Here is a 17,702-nt window from a genome sequence, read left to right as displayed (position 1 = left end):
ATGTTATTTTCTAATCCTTCCCCATTGCTGAAAGACAATGATCCTTCCCCCAGGAACTTTTCTACTGCGGTCATCTGACAGTCAGAAACAAAACAAATCAACTGGCAGCAGAGGGAAAAATCCTTAAATAATTGGTGGAATTGAAGAACAATGAGCACTAGAGTAAGAATAATGTTGAGTCTAATCTTTTGAAACTTCTATTATTTTCCCCAGTTTATGAGAAACAGAGTGTCTGGAGATTGTGTATGAAAACACCTCACAGGCAAATTATATAAAACTGGATCTGAAGGATCGGGTGCCTCTGACAGAAGAGCACCTCTATAATCTTTTCAAGCTTCCTAATATTAATTTGTGTGATGATATATGACAGAGTGTGCATCATGAAGTCAGTCTTTGGAAGGATGTGTTTTAGAAAGCGCTGTCTGAGATCATCCACTATTAAGCTATGAGTCGCGGTCCCCGAGGGCATAACTCACACTGGTCCTTTGTAATCTGAGGCACACTGTTCTTGCATTGCTCCCTATAATAGGTGTGATCATTTGAAATTGTGCATCAAAGTAATTGCCATAAAGTGGAAGGGAGAAAAAGAGAGGAAGCTCAGGTAGGGTCGTAGACTTTTATTTGGTCCATTGTCTGTCCTTTTTCCTTTGGATCGTTTCAATTTAAGATGCAATATCATACTCTGACAGGAACCATATAATACTAATGTGTCTGGGAGAAGTGAGTGAAATCTCTTTACCTTCATAAGAGCCTCTGTAAATGGTGGCATATGATGGTACCATGGAAAAAACTATTTTCTGAATGTGCTTTGACTAATGATTTCAAACCAGACTGCTATGAAAAGTGGGAGATGTCATGATAATACATCGATGCATCTGAACTAAAGACCTGTGACTACACCTACTCTAACAGGTAGATCTTTCCTTCACATTATTCCACACCATTCCTACGTCATTCTGCATGTCCATTACTCCACAAGTTATTCTCTTATTTGCATTACTGTTTATACATTTAATTTTCTTGACAAGCAAGAGCTACAAGGCAACTTTCTCCTACTTAATTATAACTACTAGCTGCAGCTGCACATGAACTAACACTATGTAAAAGTGAAAGATATTCCTTCATACAGTGCCTGTAAGAGGCAAAATATAGCAATGAGAGTGCATGCAATGACTCCCTAATGTTGTGCTGCCTCTGCAGTAAGCAGGACAGCTAGCGGCGGAATAGACACCTCACTATGAAGTGGGAGGGGTAGGTAGGTCGGAAGACTGCACAGTAATAACTCCTTATTGAGAAACTATATTCCTCAGAGGGGCTGATCTACGACCACGCTGCCTCAGTTCATCTCAGGACAATACGTGTGAGTGTGTGAATGCACCCTGCCCAGAGGGGGTGAGACAGGGGAACAGTGGGTAGGGAGGCCTGCTGTCACTACTAATGCGTATCACAGCCAACGCTCCTCTGCTGCAGATTGTCCACAGGGAAGAAAAGAGGATCAGATTCCAGGGACCCAGGAAGACACACACAGCACATTTCCCAGGCCTCCTTATAGCAGGTTAATAGCAATATCTAACCCCGGATGACATTTTAACCCCACTGATAGCCTATAGTCATGTCCAGTCAAAGGTGATTTTTTAGTGCATTATCAAAGTCTCAATACACTTTACAGAGAAAAAGAAAGGTACAACCTTTTTCTTTCAACATTCTAGATATAAATAAACATACAGATACAAATACAGCCAATCAGAGATGAAACGGCAGAGCAGGGGAGGAGAGATCAGGGAAGGGATAGGGCAAGGGCTATACTCCCTATACTGCGTTGCAGTGGTATTGTCGTAGTGGTGAAAAAACATTCAGATACCAATGCTGTTCAAAAGTGACACACCTGTGTTTATTGTCATGGATTATGGGGAATTCTAGAGCCTTTTGTGGGGAACAGCTGCTGGTCCTTCTGGTTGAAGAGAGATGTGCAGAGGGTACATATGGTGAAGTGATCAATTAAAGGTCCATATTCTTAAAATGATGACATACAGTATATGACATTCAAAAGGAAATGTTTTTGGAGTGGGTACAGCACTAGACAAAAGTGTAACTCACTGCCTATGCATTAAAATGTTCTGCCACAAGGGGACACTGAACACAAACCTAAGCATAACTAAGCATGACTTTTCCAGCAGACATGAAATATCTTGAATTATCTTGACCAATGTTCAAGTGTTTATAACACAACTAACGAAAGTGTTGACTTTGCACATGGTTATAAACATATTTTTCTCCACAACCTGATCTTTGAATCCCGGTAATTCAATTTATTGTTGACTTGATTCTACTCAAACATCAGTCAACACTGACAATAGACTTATCTATTCAAGCCACATATTGACACTTGTGAAGATTTCTGTTTGCTTTCCAGTCGCCTTCTAACCAGGGCACTTTACATTTCAATGATTTAATATGAGTCTTGAGATATTCTTCCTTTTGATTTCATAATGCTTCCTCTTCGATGTCATCCATTTTGTGAGCATGTCAGTTTTAAGACCTATCAATGAGGCCCCATACCACATCAGATTACATCTAACAACTACGTTTCCATTTCAAAAGCTCTTGGTTTGGGTTTTAACACAGACCTCAATGGAATATTTGCAGGACAAAAGACTTGTTCATCTCTCTGACACACATCCTATTTGTACTCTGTGGTTTGTCTCTCTTGGTCATTAGAAAATGTATGCACTCCTGGCCTCTAGCACCAAAAAGTTATTTTTAAGTTTTATGTTATTTTGTATACCAATCTATCTGGTTTCCAGGTTTCTTGTGTTTCTATTTCACATCTCCCACTCCTTACCTACCGCCCTTCTATCTAACTATCTATTTATCTATCTATCTATCTATCTATCTATCTATCTATCTATCTATCTATCTATCTATCTATCTATCTATCTATCTATCACAATGTCTTTGATAAATGGACATTCTGAATAAACCTAAAATCACTGTTTGTTTGTATTCTATTCTATTCAATATCATTGATGATGAAAAAGATAAACAATCATGACAGCCTATATGGGTTAGACTAGGAGAGATTATATATTATCAATGTCTTTCAGACACAGCACTATGGTGATAAAGGAAGCTGAGCAGTGAGTCTGGAGGGGAACAATGCAGTCAGCTGCTCCTGACACATCAAGACAAAAAAACAAGTCGACACAGACTGTGAGGACCTCACCCACTCGTTTCTCCAATACATATCAGTGCTGTGTGCTGAATACAAAATCATTCATTGTTTCGCTATGCTAAGTAGCGTACCTTTATCACCAACTCTATACTACCAGTTCTTCCATTTGCTTCTTTAGTAATAGTCATTTCACCGGTATAGGAGGTTAATGTATTTTTGGCGTTTCATTTGTTTGTGTCTACTTGTGTGCTCTAACAGACAGAGCACCTTACTTGTTCTCTAGTTATTGGCTTAAATTAGAAACATTTTGTGTTGGTATCATTCTCTGCGGATTGATCCCAATCTTCTTTATTGAAAAGACAATAGTACTAAACATGGCTTAAATTAGAGGGGATATTCTTAGTGTTTTCTCATAAACTTAATGCAACCTAAAGATGGTCTATTTGCTTAAATTATTTGTACTCATACTGATTACCAGCTGTATAGATCTATTTGTAAGTGGGTTTTTTAAAAATATGTTTGTATCCAAATCTACTTTGAGAGTGAACAATGATGTTTACATCATCCAAAGAAACAATCAGTTGGGAGTTTTTGCAAGAGATTTTACAGCACAGGCAAATCAAAGTGTAAGGCAGAGTTGATTAAATCAGTGAAAAGTGAAGAATTATGTGTTTGTCAAATGTTTATCTGTTGTCATCAGCAATTGAATCAGTTCTATGCAATCAATTAAAAAATAAAAGCTTTAAAAAAAATTGTCTGAATGAGAGCTAGAAAAATGTATGATATTGTATATGATATGCATATTTCTTAGGGCAAAACAACCTGTAAGCAACAGCGTCACACAGGCTGTTTCATCACCCTCAGACATAATACTGCCATTCCAGATTGCTAGCTTTTCACAAAGCCTTTGTGGTCACAGAACAATAGGAAATGAGCGGGAGGCCTCTGTGTGTCACATGTGGTGCCTTTGATTAACATTCTAGACTTGTTTGTATGACAGGATCTCATCTATCTCAGGATAAAACAAGGATAACAAAATGGCAGAACAGGGCAAGCAAGTGCCCAATGTTTTGTTTAACGCATGGTACTGTATAATATTGCTACTTCATTGATGCAACCTGTTGATGCAGTAGATCGTCTCCATAGCCATATGTTTAAGGCATTTGTGTAGGTCAGAGGTTGCTGTTGTAGTTAAAGTAAAAATCTCATCAAACTTTATTTGGATATACACATGGTGTATATATGGTGTTCAAATCCATTAGGTTGTTCATATAATGTGAATGACTGATGTGGATAACATTATTGTAATAAAATACAATCAAATAAACACATAGAAACACCAGTGTGTATTGGAGTGTAGATTCCTTGTTGTGTCCTGAACATGAGGGCTGTAGTAGAGACATAAAGTCTGAAATTCTTATCACTGTTATTTGCTTTAACCTGTTCTGTGACAAGAAGACTATGTAAGTTGGAGACACCCCTGTTGGCTGTGGCTCTCCACACTATCACCAGTGTGTTGATCATGCAGGCTGGGCGAGATCTATGGCAGTGTTCCAGCCAGTCGCTGGAGATGTTTTGGCAAATGCTTGCTGACAGCGGTCGATGTGGATTTGTTCACTGTTCTTCAGCCTGGACAGCTGGGGCTGGTAACTGAGCGTTTTCTCTCCCACTGACTGACTACTGCAGTGTGAGGCATTTCTTAAGCCATTGAAAACAAATATTCAAATAACGCATACATAAAAAGTAAGAGCTGATCAAGAGTGTACTCTCTTCGTCGAAAAAGTCCATATATTCCATATTATTTTCTTTTTGCTAGGAGTATATCAAATCAAATCCAACTATTTATACAGCACATTTCATACACGTTGGGCAATGTGCTTTAGGCTACAGGAAAATGTATAAAAGCAGAGAGAGAAGACAAAGAGACAAAAACACAAGAGAATACAAAGTACAACAGCCATGGGATCATTCATGGGGAAAACACTGGTTACTTGTTATATGAACTCATATTCCAAATGTATTTTGAGCATAGACAATGGCATAATCATTGAGCTAGGAACCTCTGGAAATGTTCTTTCTGGTTGTCAGAGTTGCTGTTTGGGTGGGGGAGGGGCAACTAGGAGGGGCAACTACAGTTGCTTTGACATGCATGTGACTCACAGGAAAGAATAGGCAAGGTGATCAATATAAAGACAGAACAAAGTTGTAAGGAGTTTCAGCTGTCTCTTGGTAAATTAATCCATCCAGGGCAGGTCAGATATCACAAGTCCACTCCAATAATGATATCTATATTTCTCTTTGTGATGGTTTTAGCCATGCATGATTATACATGCCTAAAATTGTTTTGTTTTGTTTATTAAGGATACAATTAGGAGAATGATAACATATTATATCATCATGTTAATACTGATAACCTTTTGGTCTAGAGCAACTTTACTACCGGTATGCACCTTCAAACAACCCAGTTTGCCTACGCTGCTGTTAACTTTCAGGATGTGTCCCACAATGATCAATCTGATATTTCAGATTGTATGCTAATCAGACTTATACGATATGTCATTGCGTTCCATTGATATACAGATGTGTTGCTACACTTTTATCATTCAATAGACGACCAGCCAGCCATAATAGCCTACCTGCTGCTGCCTGCTAAGTGAATAGGATTACCGCACGTAGCTGCCAGAAGTGTAGATCCCCATCCCCCAGCCACAGTGTTCTATTGCAATGGGAAGTGGAGTAGGGATATAAGGTAAATCAACTGTCGAATAGAGGAGGCAATTCAATGGGCTTCATGATTTTGCAACAGTCCATTTAAACGGTGGCCCTGTGACATGCAGTCGCGGTATAACACATAGTCTAATGATGAATAGAATCGCATTCGGCATGCCACTTGTTCCTCTTTTCAGTGATGACCCACACACCCTTTCATAAAGACATAGCCTAACATTAAAGCGCAATTACAATACAGAACCAAAACATACTAGGTTAATGTACTACTTTTAGGCGGTGTTGAGGCTATATTTAATGCAGTTAATTAATCTTTGATTTAATTACGTTCATTACGCCACGTGACTTTCCTTGTTTTTTTTTTTCATAGACTTTGGGTTTTTAGGCTGTGCACGCGCTATGATCTGTCCCTGGCGAGAGTCGTTGAGAGCGCGCTTCAGAACTCAACAGCTGCACCGCACAGTGAGGGATTTGCAAACACTGAAACGAACAATATGACTGACAAACAATTGAATAGCAAGGTGAACTATCTACCACTCTGCATTTGATACGACACATAAACACGTAGTGACTTATTTCACTCTTGCAGAGGCACCTCTATCTTAATTTAACCTGGAAAGTCTGAATTGGTAGGTATTGTGGTGAGTTCTCTCAAGTCTTATCTGAAACAGCAGTAACGTTAGCTGTGGTTAGCTAGCTAGCTAGCTAACGAATGAACCATGTCTGAAGTTCATTGGTTGCAGCCGAGGCAACCAGCAGCTTAGTTGGAGCTACTATTACTCAGTAACGACTCCTTTAGTAAAGTGATCGTTAGCGTTATAACTACACATTTGCCAGCATCAGATGGGATAGGTAACACATCTTATATTGCTAGCTAATCAATTTATCTGAATAGGAAAAAGTAATAGTATTAGCGCCATGAATTTAGAATCTGTCAGATCGACATTCTAACTGTTATTATCTAGTTAACGTTATTCTTTTGAATACCATATGTTATGGTAGATACGAGTTGTTATTGTGTCGCTATAACACATTAGTTAACTGATTATTAATCCGGAATCATAATAATTCACCACGGTTTCACCAGTCATAAAGTAACGTTGTCTATAGCTAACCGTTGCCAGTTTCGCCTGGATTACTACCACCACCTTGACGAGTGCATCATTTGTCTTTCTTTTATCACGCGGTGGTTGCATGCGCTGGGGAACAATAAATAGGTCTTTACACAATGATTTAGTTAGTGTCCTAAGACCAATTTGTACGTTTGATAATGTAATGCTAGTAAACTGTCTTACGAAAATATGGAATTAAATATCCATATAAATGCAGGCACACAAAGACTTCTAGACTCGAGTACCCAATGGTGAGTAGATGAGTTTGGGATGGTTCTCTTCTGCATAATCTAACCAACTTCCTTATGAGACGGTCGACAACTTCGGCTGCTATCCCTAACTCCAGGTTACCGAACGAATTAAAGAATGGTGACGATCAGTTTATTCAGAATACCTTTAGTAAGAAGTCGTCAAACTTTACTTTATGATGAAATTACAATAGCCGACTAAAATAACGTGTAGTTTGCTGTTTAGCTGCGTGCTGGAGTGATGGTGTTGTCGACTTGTTTTTCCAGTTAGCCATGCTTTAGCTTGCCAGAATGTATCTTTTAAATTTAGCTAAGTGAATTCTTCACCTGCAATTGTTAGTATTTGTGAAGTAATTGCCAAGCTGTAAAACAATGTTAATTTGATGTCTATCAAATCATCAATATTCAGTTAATAATAGTCACAATTTCTGAACGAATTTTCTATCTTTTTCCAAAGTAATCCAGGTTGATTTCACTGTATGGCCATATGATCACCATATTGAATGTATCAATTTGTTATGCAATTGTATGATGTTATTTACCTTTCCTATGGTTTTCTTAGACTGTGTGGTGGTTGCAATTTTAGTATTGTATCTTTGAGGAACAATAATAAGGAAGCAACAGCTGGTCTTGATCATTAATTGTCTGAACAGGCACCAAAGAGTCATTGATGAGGTTGTTTTTCTGGTTCAAACAAATTGACAAGCTACTGTTATTCTTATCTGATTGTATGGGCTAGGAGTTATATTTAACATTTGTTTGATAACAATGTAGTAACTTCAGCTGAATGTCTCCAACTCAAGATGTAGGCTTACCATAAAGTTCCATGACTCACTTGTCATGAAATTGGTATCTCTATTAGGGTTGGGTGATATCCAAATGTTCTTATTGACAATATTACTTATATCACAATATATTAAAATATTGTTAACTGCTGAAGTTTGGTGGAGACATGCCAGGTGGGCAAAAATGACTCAACTGCTGCCTTGTAACTAGTCTGGTGAAACAAATAGACATGTTTTTACTGCTAGATGTGCTTTGCCTTGCAAAAAGCAGGATTGCACTTGTAGTTATGCACATATCTGGAGTTTTAAACACTTTTACAGACTATTACAGTAAGAGAACAATATCACAATGTCCTCCAGTTTCCAAATATTATGATATTCGATAATATCTCATATGGGCCCAACCCTAATCTCTGTACCAGGATCATTCCAGAACAGAATAGATAATTAATTCAGGTATGTAACGCTAGAACCGTTTCACTTTCTCTAGGCTGGTGACTACACTGTAGCACTAGCAACTTCTGTATCCTTTCTGAAAATTCTAACTATATATAACTGCAAGTCACAGTTGTCTGCAGGCTGTCTGCTCTTATTCAGTTTAGGTCTATCTATTACACTATCGCTTGCTTTAACCAAGAGGAAATGTAAGCCTACGTATTGAAGATTGCTAAAGGACACATTTCCTGTTTCAATATGAGAAACAACTCCATTTCCTTTGTGTTCTCTAGGTTCTCATGAATTTTCATCTTAATTATGAAAAACACCAGACCTATTCATCTTGTTGCTATAATGCTAACAATATACCTGTTTCCTTATATCCTACAGACTACCTACCAAGACCTAGCTTCCCTGGAACATCATTGGTAACCTTCCAAGATGTCATGTGATGGGCACACCTACCAGTAACTGTCATTAACAGCCCCTCCTTGTTTATTCAACATGTCAAATCAAAGATCTCTCAAGGGCATGGCATCCTGAAAATTACCTCTTGATTTACTCCTCCAAACTCCATCTCACATCTGCTCATATGCCTTGCTGCTAAAAGTATAAGATTACATATATTCCATTCCATTTTGTTAGGAAAGATATAAACAAGCATACTACACACATTTCACCACATTTGGAGGATATGCCGACTCACCCATTGCTGCCTTTTGTGGAGAGTCCTGATGGACTTGGCCAAGATTTCCTCAATAGTAGCAGTGCCAGCATGCCAGGGGCTGGCTCCAGTATGACACCTCACAGTACCGTCGCCGAGAAGTCAGACCCACAGGCTGAGTGTAGCCTGCCCCTGGACTGTATGTTCTGTGACCAAACCTTCACACACCAGGATGATCTGGGCCCCCACATACTGACCCAGCACCCCACCACACTGTTCGAGCCAGCCGTACTGCGCGTGGATGCAGAATTCCGGGTCCCTGACGAGAGGACCCGGTCCAAACCCAGCGTACTATCTGAACAGGAGGAGGTCTTTAGCTGTATTGTGTGTGGTCAGGCTGCAGAGGATGCTAGTGAGCTGGAAACCCACCTGAGGAAGCACAAGGACCACTTCACTCACTGTTGCAACATCTGTGGCCGGCGGTACAAGGAGTCCTGGTTCCTCAAGAGCCACATGAGGGTGCATGGGAACAAGGCTGGGGCCAGGACCAAGGCCCAGCAGGACCTTGAGACTCCAGTCACTATTAATGATGTCATCCAAGACCAAATTCCAGAGCCTGTCGTCACGTCTTACAAAATATGCGTGGCCTGTGGCTTTTTCTTCCCAGATAAAGAAAGTCTGGTAGAACACAGCAAAGTGCATAATAAAGAACCAGAGGTTCATGAAGACAGGCATAAAGACAGACCGACTGCTGCTGAATCTCCCCTCAATCAGGAAGCGTTTTTACAGGCTTTTCAGCTTCGCCCCCCATCAAAGGAAGTTAATAATATGCAACCAGAGAGATTTTCCAGGTGGATTGCCCAACTAGACCCATTCAATACATACCAGGCCTGGCAACTAGCCACCAAGGGTAAAGTAGCAATCGGTCCAAATCCAGCTAAAGAAGTGGGCCCAGATGCCAGCTCAGACAACGAGGACTCGTGCTCTGATAAGGAAGAACTGAATAACATCTGGTCAGGGGGCCAAGGTGACAACAAGCCTGCTAAAGAAGTCCTGGGGAGGGAGCTGAGGTCCAAGCAGCAGACCGGAGGAGGAGAGAACCCATCACCTGAGCCAGATCAGAGGTCCCTGATGCGGAAGGACAAGCCGACACACTGCGAGGACTGTGGGAGGACGTTCAAGACGTACCGCCAGCTGGTGCTCCACTCCAGGGTGCACAAGAAGGAGAGGGGTGAGGATAGCCCCACTGCCTCCATTGATGGCAAGCTGTCGCGAGCAGACTCTCTCGACGGAGCCGAGGAGGGCTCAGAGGATGGCTCAGAGGAGGGAACTACTGCAGACACTTTCTATTCAGGTTGGCTAAATGATGAAAAGCAGTAAAAGTGATAACTAATAACTGTCTAAGTCATAAGAAAATTATTAATAGTAAAGAAAGTGTCTTAATTGTATAACTAGTATAGTTGGATAAGTTCAACTTGCAGGACCATTTGTTTGATTTGTTTAGGACTGGATGAAACTCTTAGGATAATCATGTGTATCATCATGTAATGATTTTTAATTTACCATCATTTATTTTTTTAGAATAAGAGATTGTGTCCTACATTGTGTCCTACTAAGTTAACACCTTTCTGTATTGGTCATTTTATGACATACATTTGCTAAGGCTCCCTCTGCTGTTCATTTGTGGACAATGCATTCTATTCCTCTGAACTGCATGATTTCTCCACATCATTAATCTCTTCTGATTCACTCTTTGTGTTCAACAGATAAAGGTGAAGATGGCTTCTATCGAATGAAGGTCAAAAATCTTGCATCCTCAAGGCAATGCAGTTACTGTGGCAAGACATTCCGTTCAAGCTATTGCCTCAACATTCACCTTAGGACACATACAGGTAAACATTAATGTTATGCTTGGAGGGCTCATTATAGAGGTTGACAAAGGAAGTCTGATGTATTGGGAAATGTCAGTTTAGAGGCTATTGCAGCCTATTATTCAAATTAATTTCTCTAAATACTCTTGAACAGTATACAGTAGGTATTAGGTTCAAGGACAGTGACTCAATCTGAACTGTAATTTCCATGTGCTAATTTATTTTTATCTATGTTTCAGGTGAAAAACCATACAAATGTGTGTACTGTGATTACGCTGGAGCACAGAAGACCTCTCTGAGATATCATCTGGACAGGCATCACAAGGACAAACCTTACACTGAGATCCCCAATAAGCCTCCCAGCAAGCCTGTGTTATCAGCGCCCTCTCCAAATGACAAAGAATGCTCCAGAAACAGAGACGACAAGCGGGCCCCAAACAGATCCAAACTATGGCCGACTCCCAAAGTCGGGCCAGCAACCAAATTACGTGCCAAAGTTAAATCAGAGGATGGACTTGATAGGATAGGTGGCGGCCAACTTGCCAGCCCCCTTGCCCAAGCGAATGTTGAGCAGCATGGGAAATTGATTGCCATGGCTGCTTACTCTTCTGCTGATGATGCAGCACACATAAAATGCCCCGTACCTGTTAACCTGAAGATGGAAAGAAAGGAAATAAAAGATGAGGAGGGCTTTGAGGCCCCATTAAATTTGTCCTTAAAAGTGTCACTCTCCATCTCAGGCACCTCGGAACCACAGAATGCATTAATCCCAATCGCTTGTTCCTCCTGTGCCTATAAAACCCTTTACCCAGAGGTCCTGCTTATGCACAAAAAGCTGGTTCATAAAGACAAGTCAGACATGACCAAGAAGAACGGCTTGAGAGGCGGTTTGAAACAAAAGAGGTACACTGGCTGCCCCCCTGCCCTTGAAGGAAAAGATGTCACCCCACTTCCCCCGATTGACAGGAGTCATCCACGCCGGACAAAATCCCCAATTCCTCAGCCAGCAAAACCTGCAGAGAAGATAGCACAGTCTTCTCAACCTCTTAATGTGCCTAAGCGGTCCCCCATGAATGAACCCCGGAGGGAGACTGGGCAGAGGGAGACTGGGCAGGAGGCTCAGCGGTACAGGATGATGATGGAGCCTCGCTCTTCCACTCACGGCCAGTCCAGGTTTACAGAGATAGTGGAAGAATCGAGCACCGGTGGTAGAAAAGATGGCGGGGTCGCTGTGGAGAGACCAAGCCCAGTTGACAGAATGGGGATTGGACAGAGGGGCTACACAGTGAGAAACGGTGTGATCTGGCCCTCAGACTCTGCCAGGTTGTGCCTCTCCACCCGCTTTGGGAATCTACCCGCAATGGACTTCAATGGTGAACCCTCCAACAAGAGACTCAAGTACTCTGCTCCCTCAGGCAGGGAAACTGATACTGCTGAGGTGCTTGGCTTTAGGATAGGGGATGGCTATCCTAACAGACTCCTTACCTCAGGGAGAAATGTGAAAACCTTGTCGCAAGGAAGCTCTCCCCCCAAAACGCCTCAGTCTTATGCCCCTATGAAAGCGTCCCCTCCAGCCCCTGGAAGCAGCATGGTGGACACTGACTGGAATATGATTAACATCCTACGCTCCTACAGCCCCAGCGACCTGGCCTCTCTCTACCACCCCACTGTGTCAAACCCCAGTCATGGAGGGCTGTCCAACCCAAGACCTGGTATTTACTCACATTTTTTAAATTTTGAGGTCATGAGTAATATTTCTTTAAGGTACTGATTGTAGTTGCAAATATCATGAAGTGTCCTCCAGGAGTCCATAAAGCATTATGTTAAATCATATTTTACTGGTCCTAAAAGATTTAAATGGTTGTCCCTTTCACCTAGGGATTAGACCATCACTCTACCAACAGCTGCCCACACTACCTAACCTGCAGAGGAGAGACCATTCCAGCACTGTCACTAATGAACGCTGTGGACCCACCGACTAAAGTATGTAACCGCTACAATGGTAACAGGTGGTTAACTTATAGTCCCATTGCCTGTCTTTTTTGTGTTTGGATATGGCTAATGTCAAACCTTTCATGTCAACTTCTTTCCCTCTCTAGGTTTGAAGTATGCTGAGAGCATCATGCTGCCACCGTCTTCTGTGGATTAACTTCGATGGAAATTAAATGGAAGAAAGTGTTGACCCATAGATGACTCACTGTGATCTACCTATAGACATCTTTGAAATACCAACAGAGTTTACCTTTAGTTGCCTATGTATTGATCTATGGCTGTTTGAGCACCATATGTGAAAGGTTGTACTAGTTAGACATTGTGTAAAGAAAAAAAGACATTGTTCCTGGGTTAGGAACATACTATTCTGTGGTTAGTTATGTTGCTTTTCGTGTGTTTGTTCGCTGCTCTGTCTGATTGTACAGGTTGTACAGTCAGCAATCAAGGACTACATTTTTTTTGTCCAAGCGCTCATGGGTAGGGTTTTATCTGTCCAATAGCTTGATGTCTTAGTAGTTTACAAACAGGCTGTTAGAAGCTGTAGCCCTATTTTGACAACGTACCTCAAATTCAAGACCCTTTTTTTAAAAGAGATTTTTAAAGAATCTCTTATTTTTGTGACGAGATGATGCTGTTGTAGCTATCATGTCAACTGAGCCAGAACATTTAAGTGAGTCTTGATGATGATGTGCCTCAGTAGTTTTCACTGTATGGATATGACAATATGATTTAGATTGAGATCCAAGCTTGGAAGCCAGGGATTTGTTCCTCCACCAGGTGTTTTTGATATACAGAAAAGACTTGTGGTTCTCATCTGCTTCTTGGTGCCTCAAAACCCACTATGCTGTGACACAGTGGTAAAACATGGACCAAATATCAGAATTCCTGTGGGATTCTACTTTTGTGTGCAAAACTGCTCAGATTTTCCTTTTTTCTTTTTTTCCTTTTTTTTTTTTAGACAGACAGGCTGTTCGTTTACACAGCGTTCAGGGCTCTGCTTATATTATGCAGCATCTTGAAATAGTTACCGAGTCATTTGTATCAAGTTGTGTTGCGTTAACCTGGTCACCTGCTTTATCTGTGGTTTGTATGACGCGGTGGCCTACTCGGTATTAATACTGTATGTCAGGGAGAGCAGAAGCTTTACTGCAGGAATAGCTCAACATTATATACACTGTGAAAGACAAAAAAGGTATAACAGTCTCAGGTTTCAGACTTAAGTTTGAGCTCTGATACAATTCTGCTTCAATTTTGCATTAACCATTACAAATTAATGCAAATAATGTGAAAAGCTTTTTGGTTTTCTGCTATTTTCAAGCAATTTCGAGACACCAGACTTTTGTAATTTCAAATTTTTGCCATTATCAAATGATTTTGTGTTTTTGTTTATTTATTTCCATTCATTCTTGTTTTGTTTTCCATATACACGTGTGTACTTATGTAAAAAGTGAATATTGTTTGAAATTTGTATGACCGTTACAATATAATAAAGAGAGAGAGTCAATTACATTTTGGGGCATAGACGTGTAGTCTGATCATAGTATTGTTTGTTAAGTTTGTGCTGTGAGATCGCTCCTGGTAGAATTTCATTAAGTAAAATTTGACCACCTTCCTTTTGATGTAATCTCAAAACCACTTGTAGATGACAGTTTTAGACAGTTGAGGTTTTGAAGACCAATTGCTGCCGTTCACTGTAATTGGACAGGGAGCCAGAATGTAATTTCTTCATTTTTTCTTCTTGCTGTTATTTTGAGCAGGTCTAAATCTAAGTTTGAGGTTTATGTGTTAGCTAATGCTTTTGGCAGATACTTGTCTTCCATCAGTTTGGTTGAAATCACTCCACTATTGGCCTATGCTGCTCTCTATGACTTTCCCTGGTATGGCCTAATAAATTATAGCCATGGCATTAATGTTCGCTTGTTTTCACTTTATGAGTTTGCACTTTGTATGTTGTAGAAAGGTCTTTTGAATAACATCAATTGTACTGTATTATCCTCAACTCCTCAATGATTTACAGTGTGGATGGACCCAATATACATTTAAATACAGAACTTCACTTTCTACTACAGAAGTTACATTTTTGTTGAATGATAAACAAGTCAACCATTACAGTTACTGGATTACAAATGATTTGGTATTCTTTGCCTATTCAAAATTGTATATTGTCTTAATGAACATAGTATATATTTTTAACATTATCCTCTTCTTGCACAGTAAAGATTTGTAAGACAGTGAGAAATAATACCCTAATTTCTGTGTTGGTGCTAAAACAGAATTATGCACTATTTGATTTGAGTACCTTAATTCATGAAAATTGATCCTCCTCTTCACAACAAAACAACATGCAGTCCTCCACAGAACAATACCAGTGACCTATAAAAATGAAGGCATTTCTGGGTCGACTGCTTCTTCGTCTCAGGAAGGTGACATCACTGTGATGCTCTTTTAGCAATCTACTCTTAGATTGGAATAGTCTTCAAGATAATGGTGAAATGTTTTCATCCTGGACGAGTATGATAAGAAGAAATCCACCTCAAGACCTGGACTAAAATATTTGACAGACTCTTGTATGGCTCTTGAAGTGTTTGACCTAGATGATATGAAATGCGTTTATCAGTGGTTTACTGTCTATTGAGTTAACCGGTCATTGCATCTGTAAATAAACGATTTTGAACTTTGCAACATGTCTGTTTCTGTGTTGAAATGTTTGCTTAAAAATGTATATGTACATCTTTTCATTTGGCATTGCTATACCAATTCTGTATGAACATATGTCATACGAGCATTCAACAAATTTTCACAAGGATATGTTTTTGCTTTCTAGTCTCATCTGCAATAATTGATCAACCTTTTAGGATCAATAGGCCTTAAGGTTATGGTAGCTATGGTATGGCCAATGAATATCTGGTAATTATTGTCTCTAGAATCGAAACACTAGAGGGCAGTAGATACAAACTATATAGTCCAGTCTCTCAGAAGTGGTGGTTCAATATGCACCGGAATGCCTACAGTAGCTACTGTACATAATTGTGCTGTGTGTTTGTAATGTATGATCGGTTTTGATATGGGTGTTGCTGATGCTGCCAACTATTTTGTGTGTAAGCAGGGGGATATGTTTGGCATCATAGGAGGGACATGATGGACATTAGTAATTTTTTTATCAATAACATCCGATTTGCCATCAAACACATCTAGTTAACAGTGCCCTCTATTCACTTGTGCATATTAGTGGTGTTTCCCCATGGCAACATGGATGTATTAATATACAGACTCAGCAATAACCTGGATTTGCTATCCCAAAGGACTATGGGTTGTTGTACCCTTCAGATTGAGAAGTCATAAAATGGCACAGTATTGTTGACTGTCCTTGATGCTGAATCGTAAGAGGAAAAGGAGACTGACAAAAAATATCACTGTTGTGCATTCTTTCACGATAAATTACAAGGGACAGTCTCCAGCACATTGAACACTTTAAACTTTGATTTTTTTTCTCTTCCTTTTTGAGTATACCACATCTGTTTGCTGTCTTTTCCCCAGGGCCAGTGCTGTGTAATCTATTGCATTAGCTCACATTAGTGCATATCGCCCATGGGCCTTTGTAATCACAAACGCAAAATGAGCATTTCACTTAGCATCACCCTCAGATCCCCCCACACTGTGGCAAACTTAGTGCAGATGCGTGGCAGTGGACGGAAGCAGACTTCATCTTGTGACATGCTTCCTGTTACTCTCAATCCCCAAGTTCCAAGATTATGCTTCTCTATGTAAGAGTTTCCGCTTTTCAAAACTTGCTGCAAGGGTTTTATGTCAAAAAGCCCCATAACAAGCAAAGGATACTCTGTATTTCCACTGTTTATTTGCAAATATTACTTTTTTCCACTGAGTTTGAGGAGTTCAACAAGCATTGATGCTGATGTTTTAGATGAAAGGTTTCATTTCAGTGTATGATTTCAACATTCAAAATTATAACACAACTTTTTAGAATGTTTTAGTCTCAATTCACCCTGGGCAACCTGTGTTTGGCAAGTTTTTGGACAACCCAATACAAATACAAATACAACATGTATGGCGATACTCATTATTGACCTATACTCCAGGGAATATGCTTATTAAACAGAAACATTTGTTTTGGTCACTTGAGTGCAGGCAACCTTCCAATGTAGTGGAGCTAGACATTACTTTCTTAGGCGTGGTGCTAAATATCATGAGATCATTGTCATTTAACTTTTGATTGCTACATAATTTTCCTATTTGATAGCATTATTCCTCCTTTGTTGGCAATCTCTAACAAAATGCTTCCTATCGCTCTGACAGTTTGTTGTGATACAGGGTAAGGTAACTATCTAAGGTGAACAGGTTCTATTTTCAATACAAAAATGCAGGTTATATTGTATATGGCCTGACATAACAAGTTATTTTCAGTTTTCTTTCCTCAAATAAAGTTCCACTCAGCAGACTTAAGCGCACAATTAAACACGGCCTATATTAACATTAATTAATCTGTACAACAATATTAGATTTGCATAGTTTGGTTCAGTTTTAGAAACATTTACCACGACTGAAACCAAAACTAAGAATTATGAAGGCTTCATTAGGCGTCTACCAGATATCTCTGACTGCTTTTCTCCTTGTAAAGGATGTCATTGTAATAGTTGGTGTCAGAATATCAGCCTGTATGTGCTGCAATAGCTTTCTC

The 17,702-nt window shown here is 40.0% G+C and overlaps 1 protein-coding gene across 3 annotated transcripts; it reads left to right on the top strand.

The window, feature by feature from the left end:
• The first annotated feature begins 6,314 nt into the window (after positions 1-6,314).
• Positions 6,315-14,515, top strand: znf217 (zinc finger protein 217). Of its 3 annotated transcripts, none has more exons than XM_083675397.1 (6): positions 6,315-6,420; positions 8,870-10,497; positions 10,910-11,035; positions 11,254-12,726; positions 12,893-12,997; positions 13,114-14,515. In XM_083675397.1, exons 2-5 carry the CDS (start codon positions 9,174-9,176, stop codon positions 12,994-12,996), a joined length of 3,027 nt encoding a protein of 1,008 aa, XP_083531523.1. In that variant the 5' UTR covers positions 6,315-6,420; positions 8,870-9,173; the 3' UTR covers position 12,997; positions 13,114-14,515. The 3 variants fall into 3 exon arrangements, with proteins under 3 accessions (XP_083531523.1, XP_083531522.1, XP_083531524.1); XM_083675396.1 differs by lacking the exon at positions 6,315-6,420 and adding an exon at positions 6,495-6,528; XM_083675398.1 differs by lacking the exon at positions 6,315-6,420 and adding an exon at positions 7,135-7,262.
• Positions 14,516-17,702: the final 3,187 nt, after the last annotated feature.

Source organism: Argentina silus (assembly GCF_951799395.1).
Source record: "Argentina silus genome assembly, chromosome: 8".
Taxonomy (NCBI): Eukaryota; Metazoa; Chordata; class Actinopteri; order Argentiniformes; family Argentinidae; genus Argentina; species Argentina silus.
This window is presented reverse-complemented; position numbering and strand designations above follow the sequence as displayed.

Excerpts from the sequence above, each read along its gene's own strand:
- znf217 (XM_083675397.1), top strand. The coding sequence starts at position 9,174 with ATGCCGACTCACCCATTGCTGCCTTTTGTGGAGAGTCCTGATGGACTT. Across the intron at positions 10,498-10,909 it reads TGCAGACACTTTCTATTCAG|ATAAAGGTGAAGATGGCTTC; the intron begins GTTGGCTAAATG and ends TGTGTTCAACAG. Across the intron at positions 11,036-11,253 it reads TCACCTTAGGACACATACAG|GTGAAAAACCATACAAATGT; the intron begins GTAAACATTAAT and ends TCTATGTTTCAG.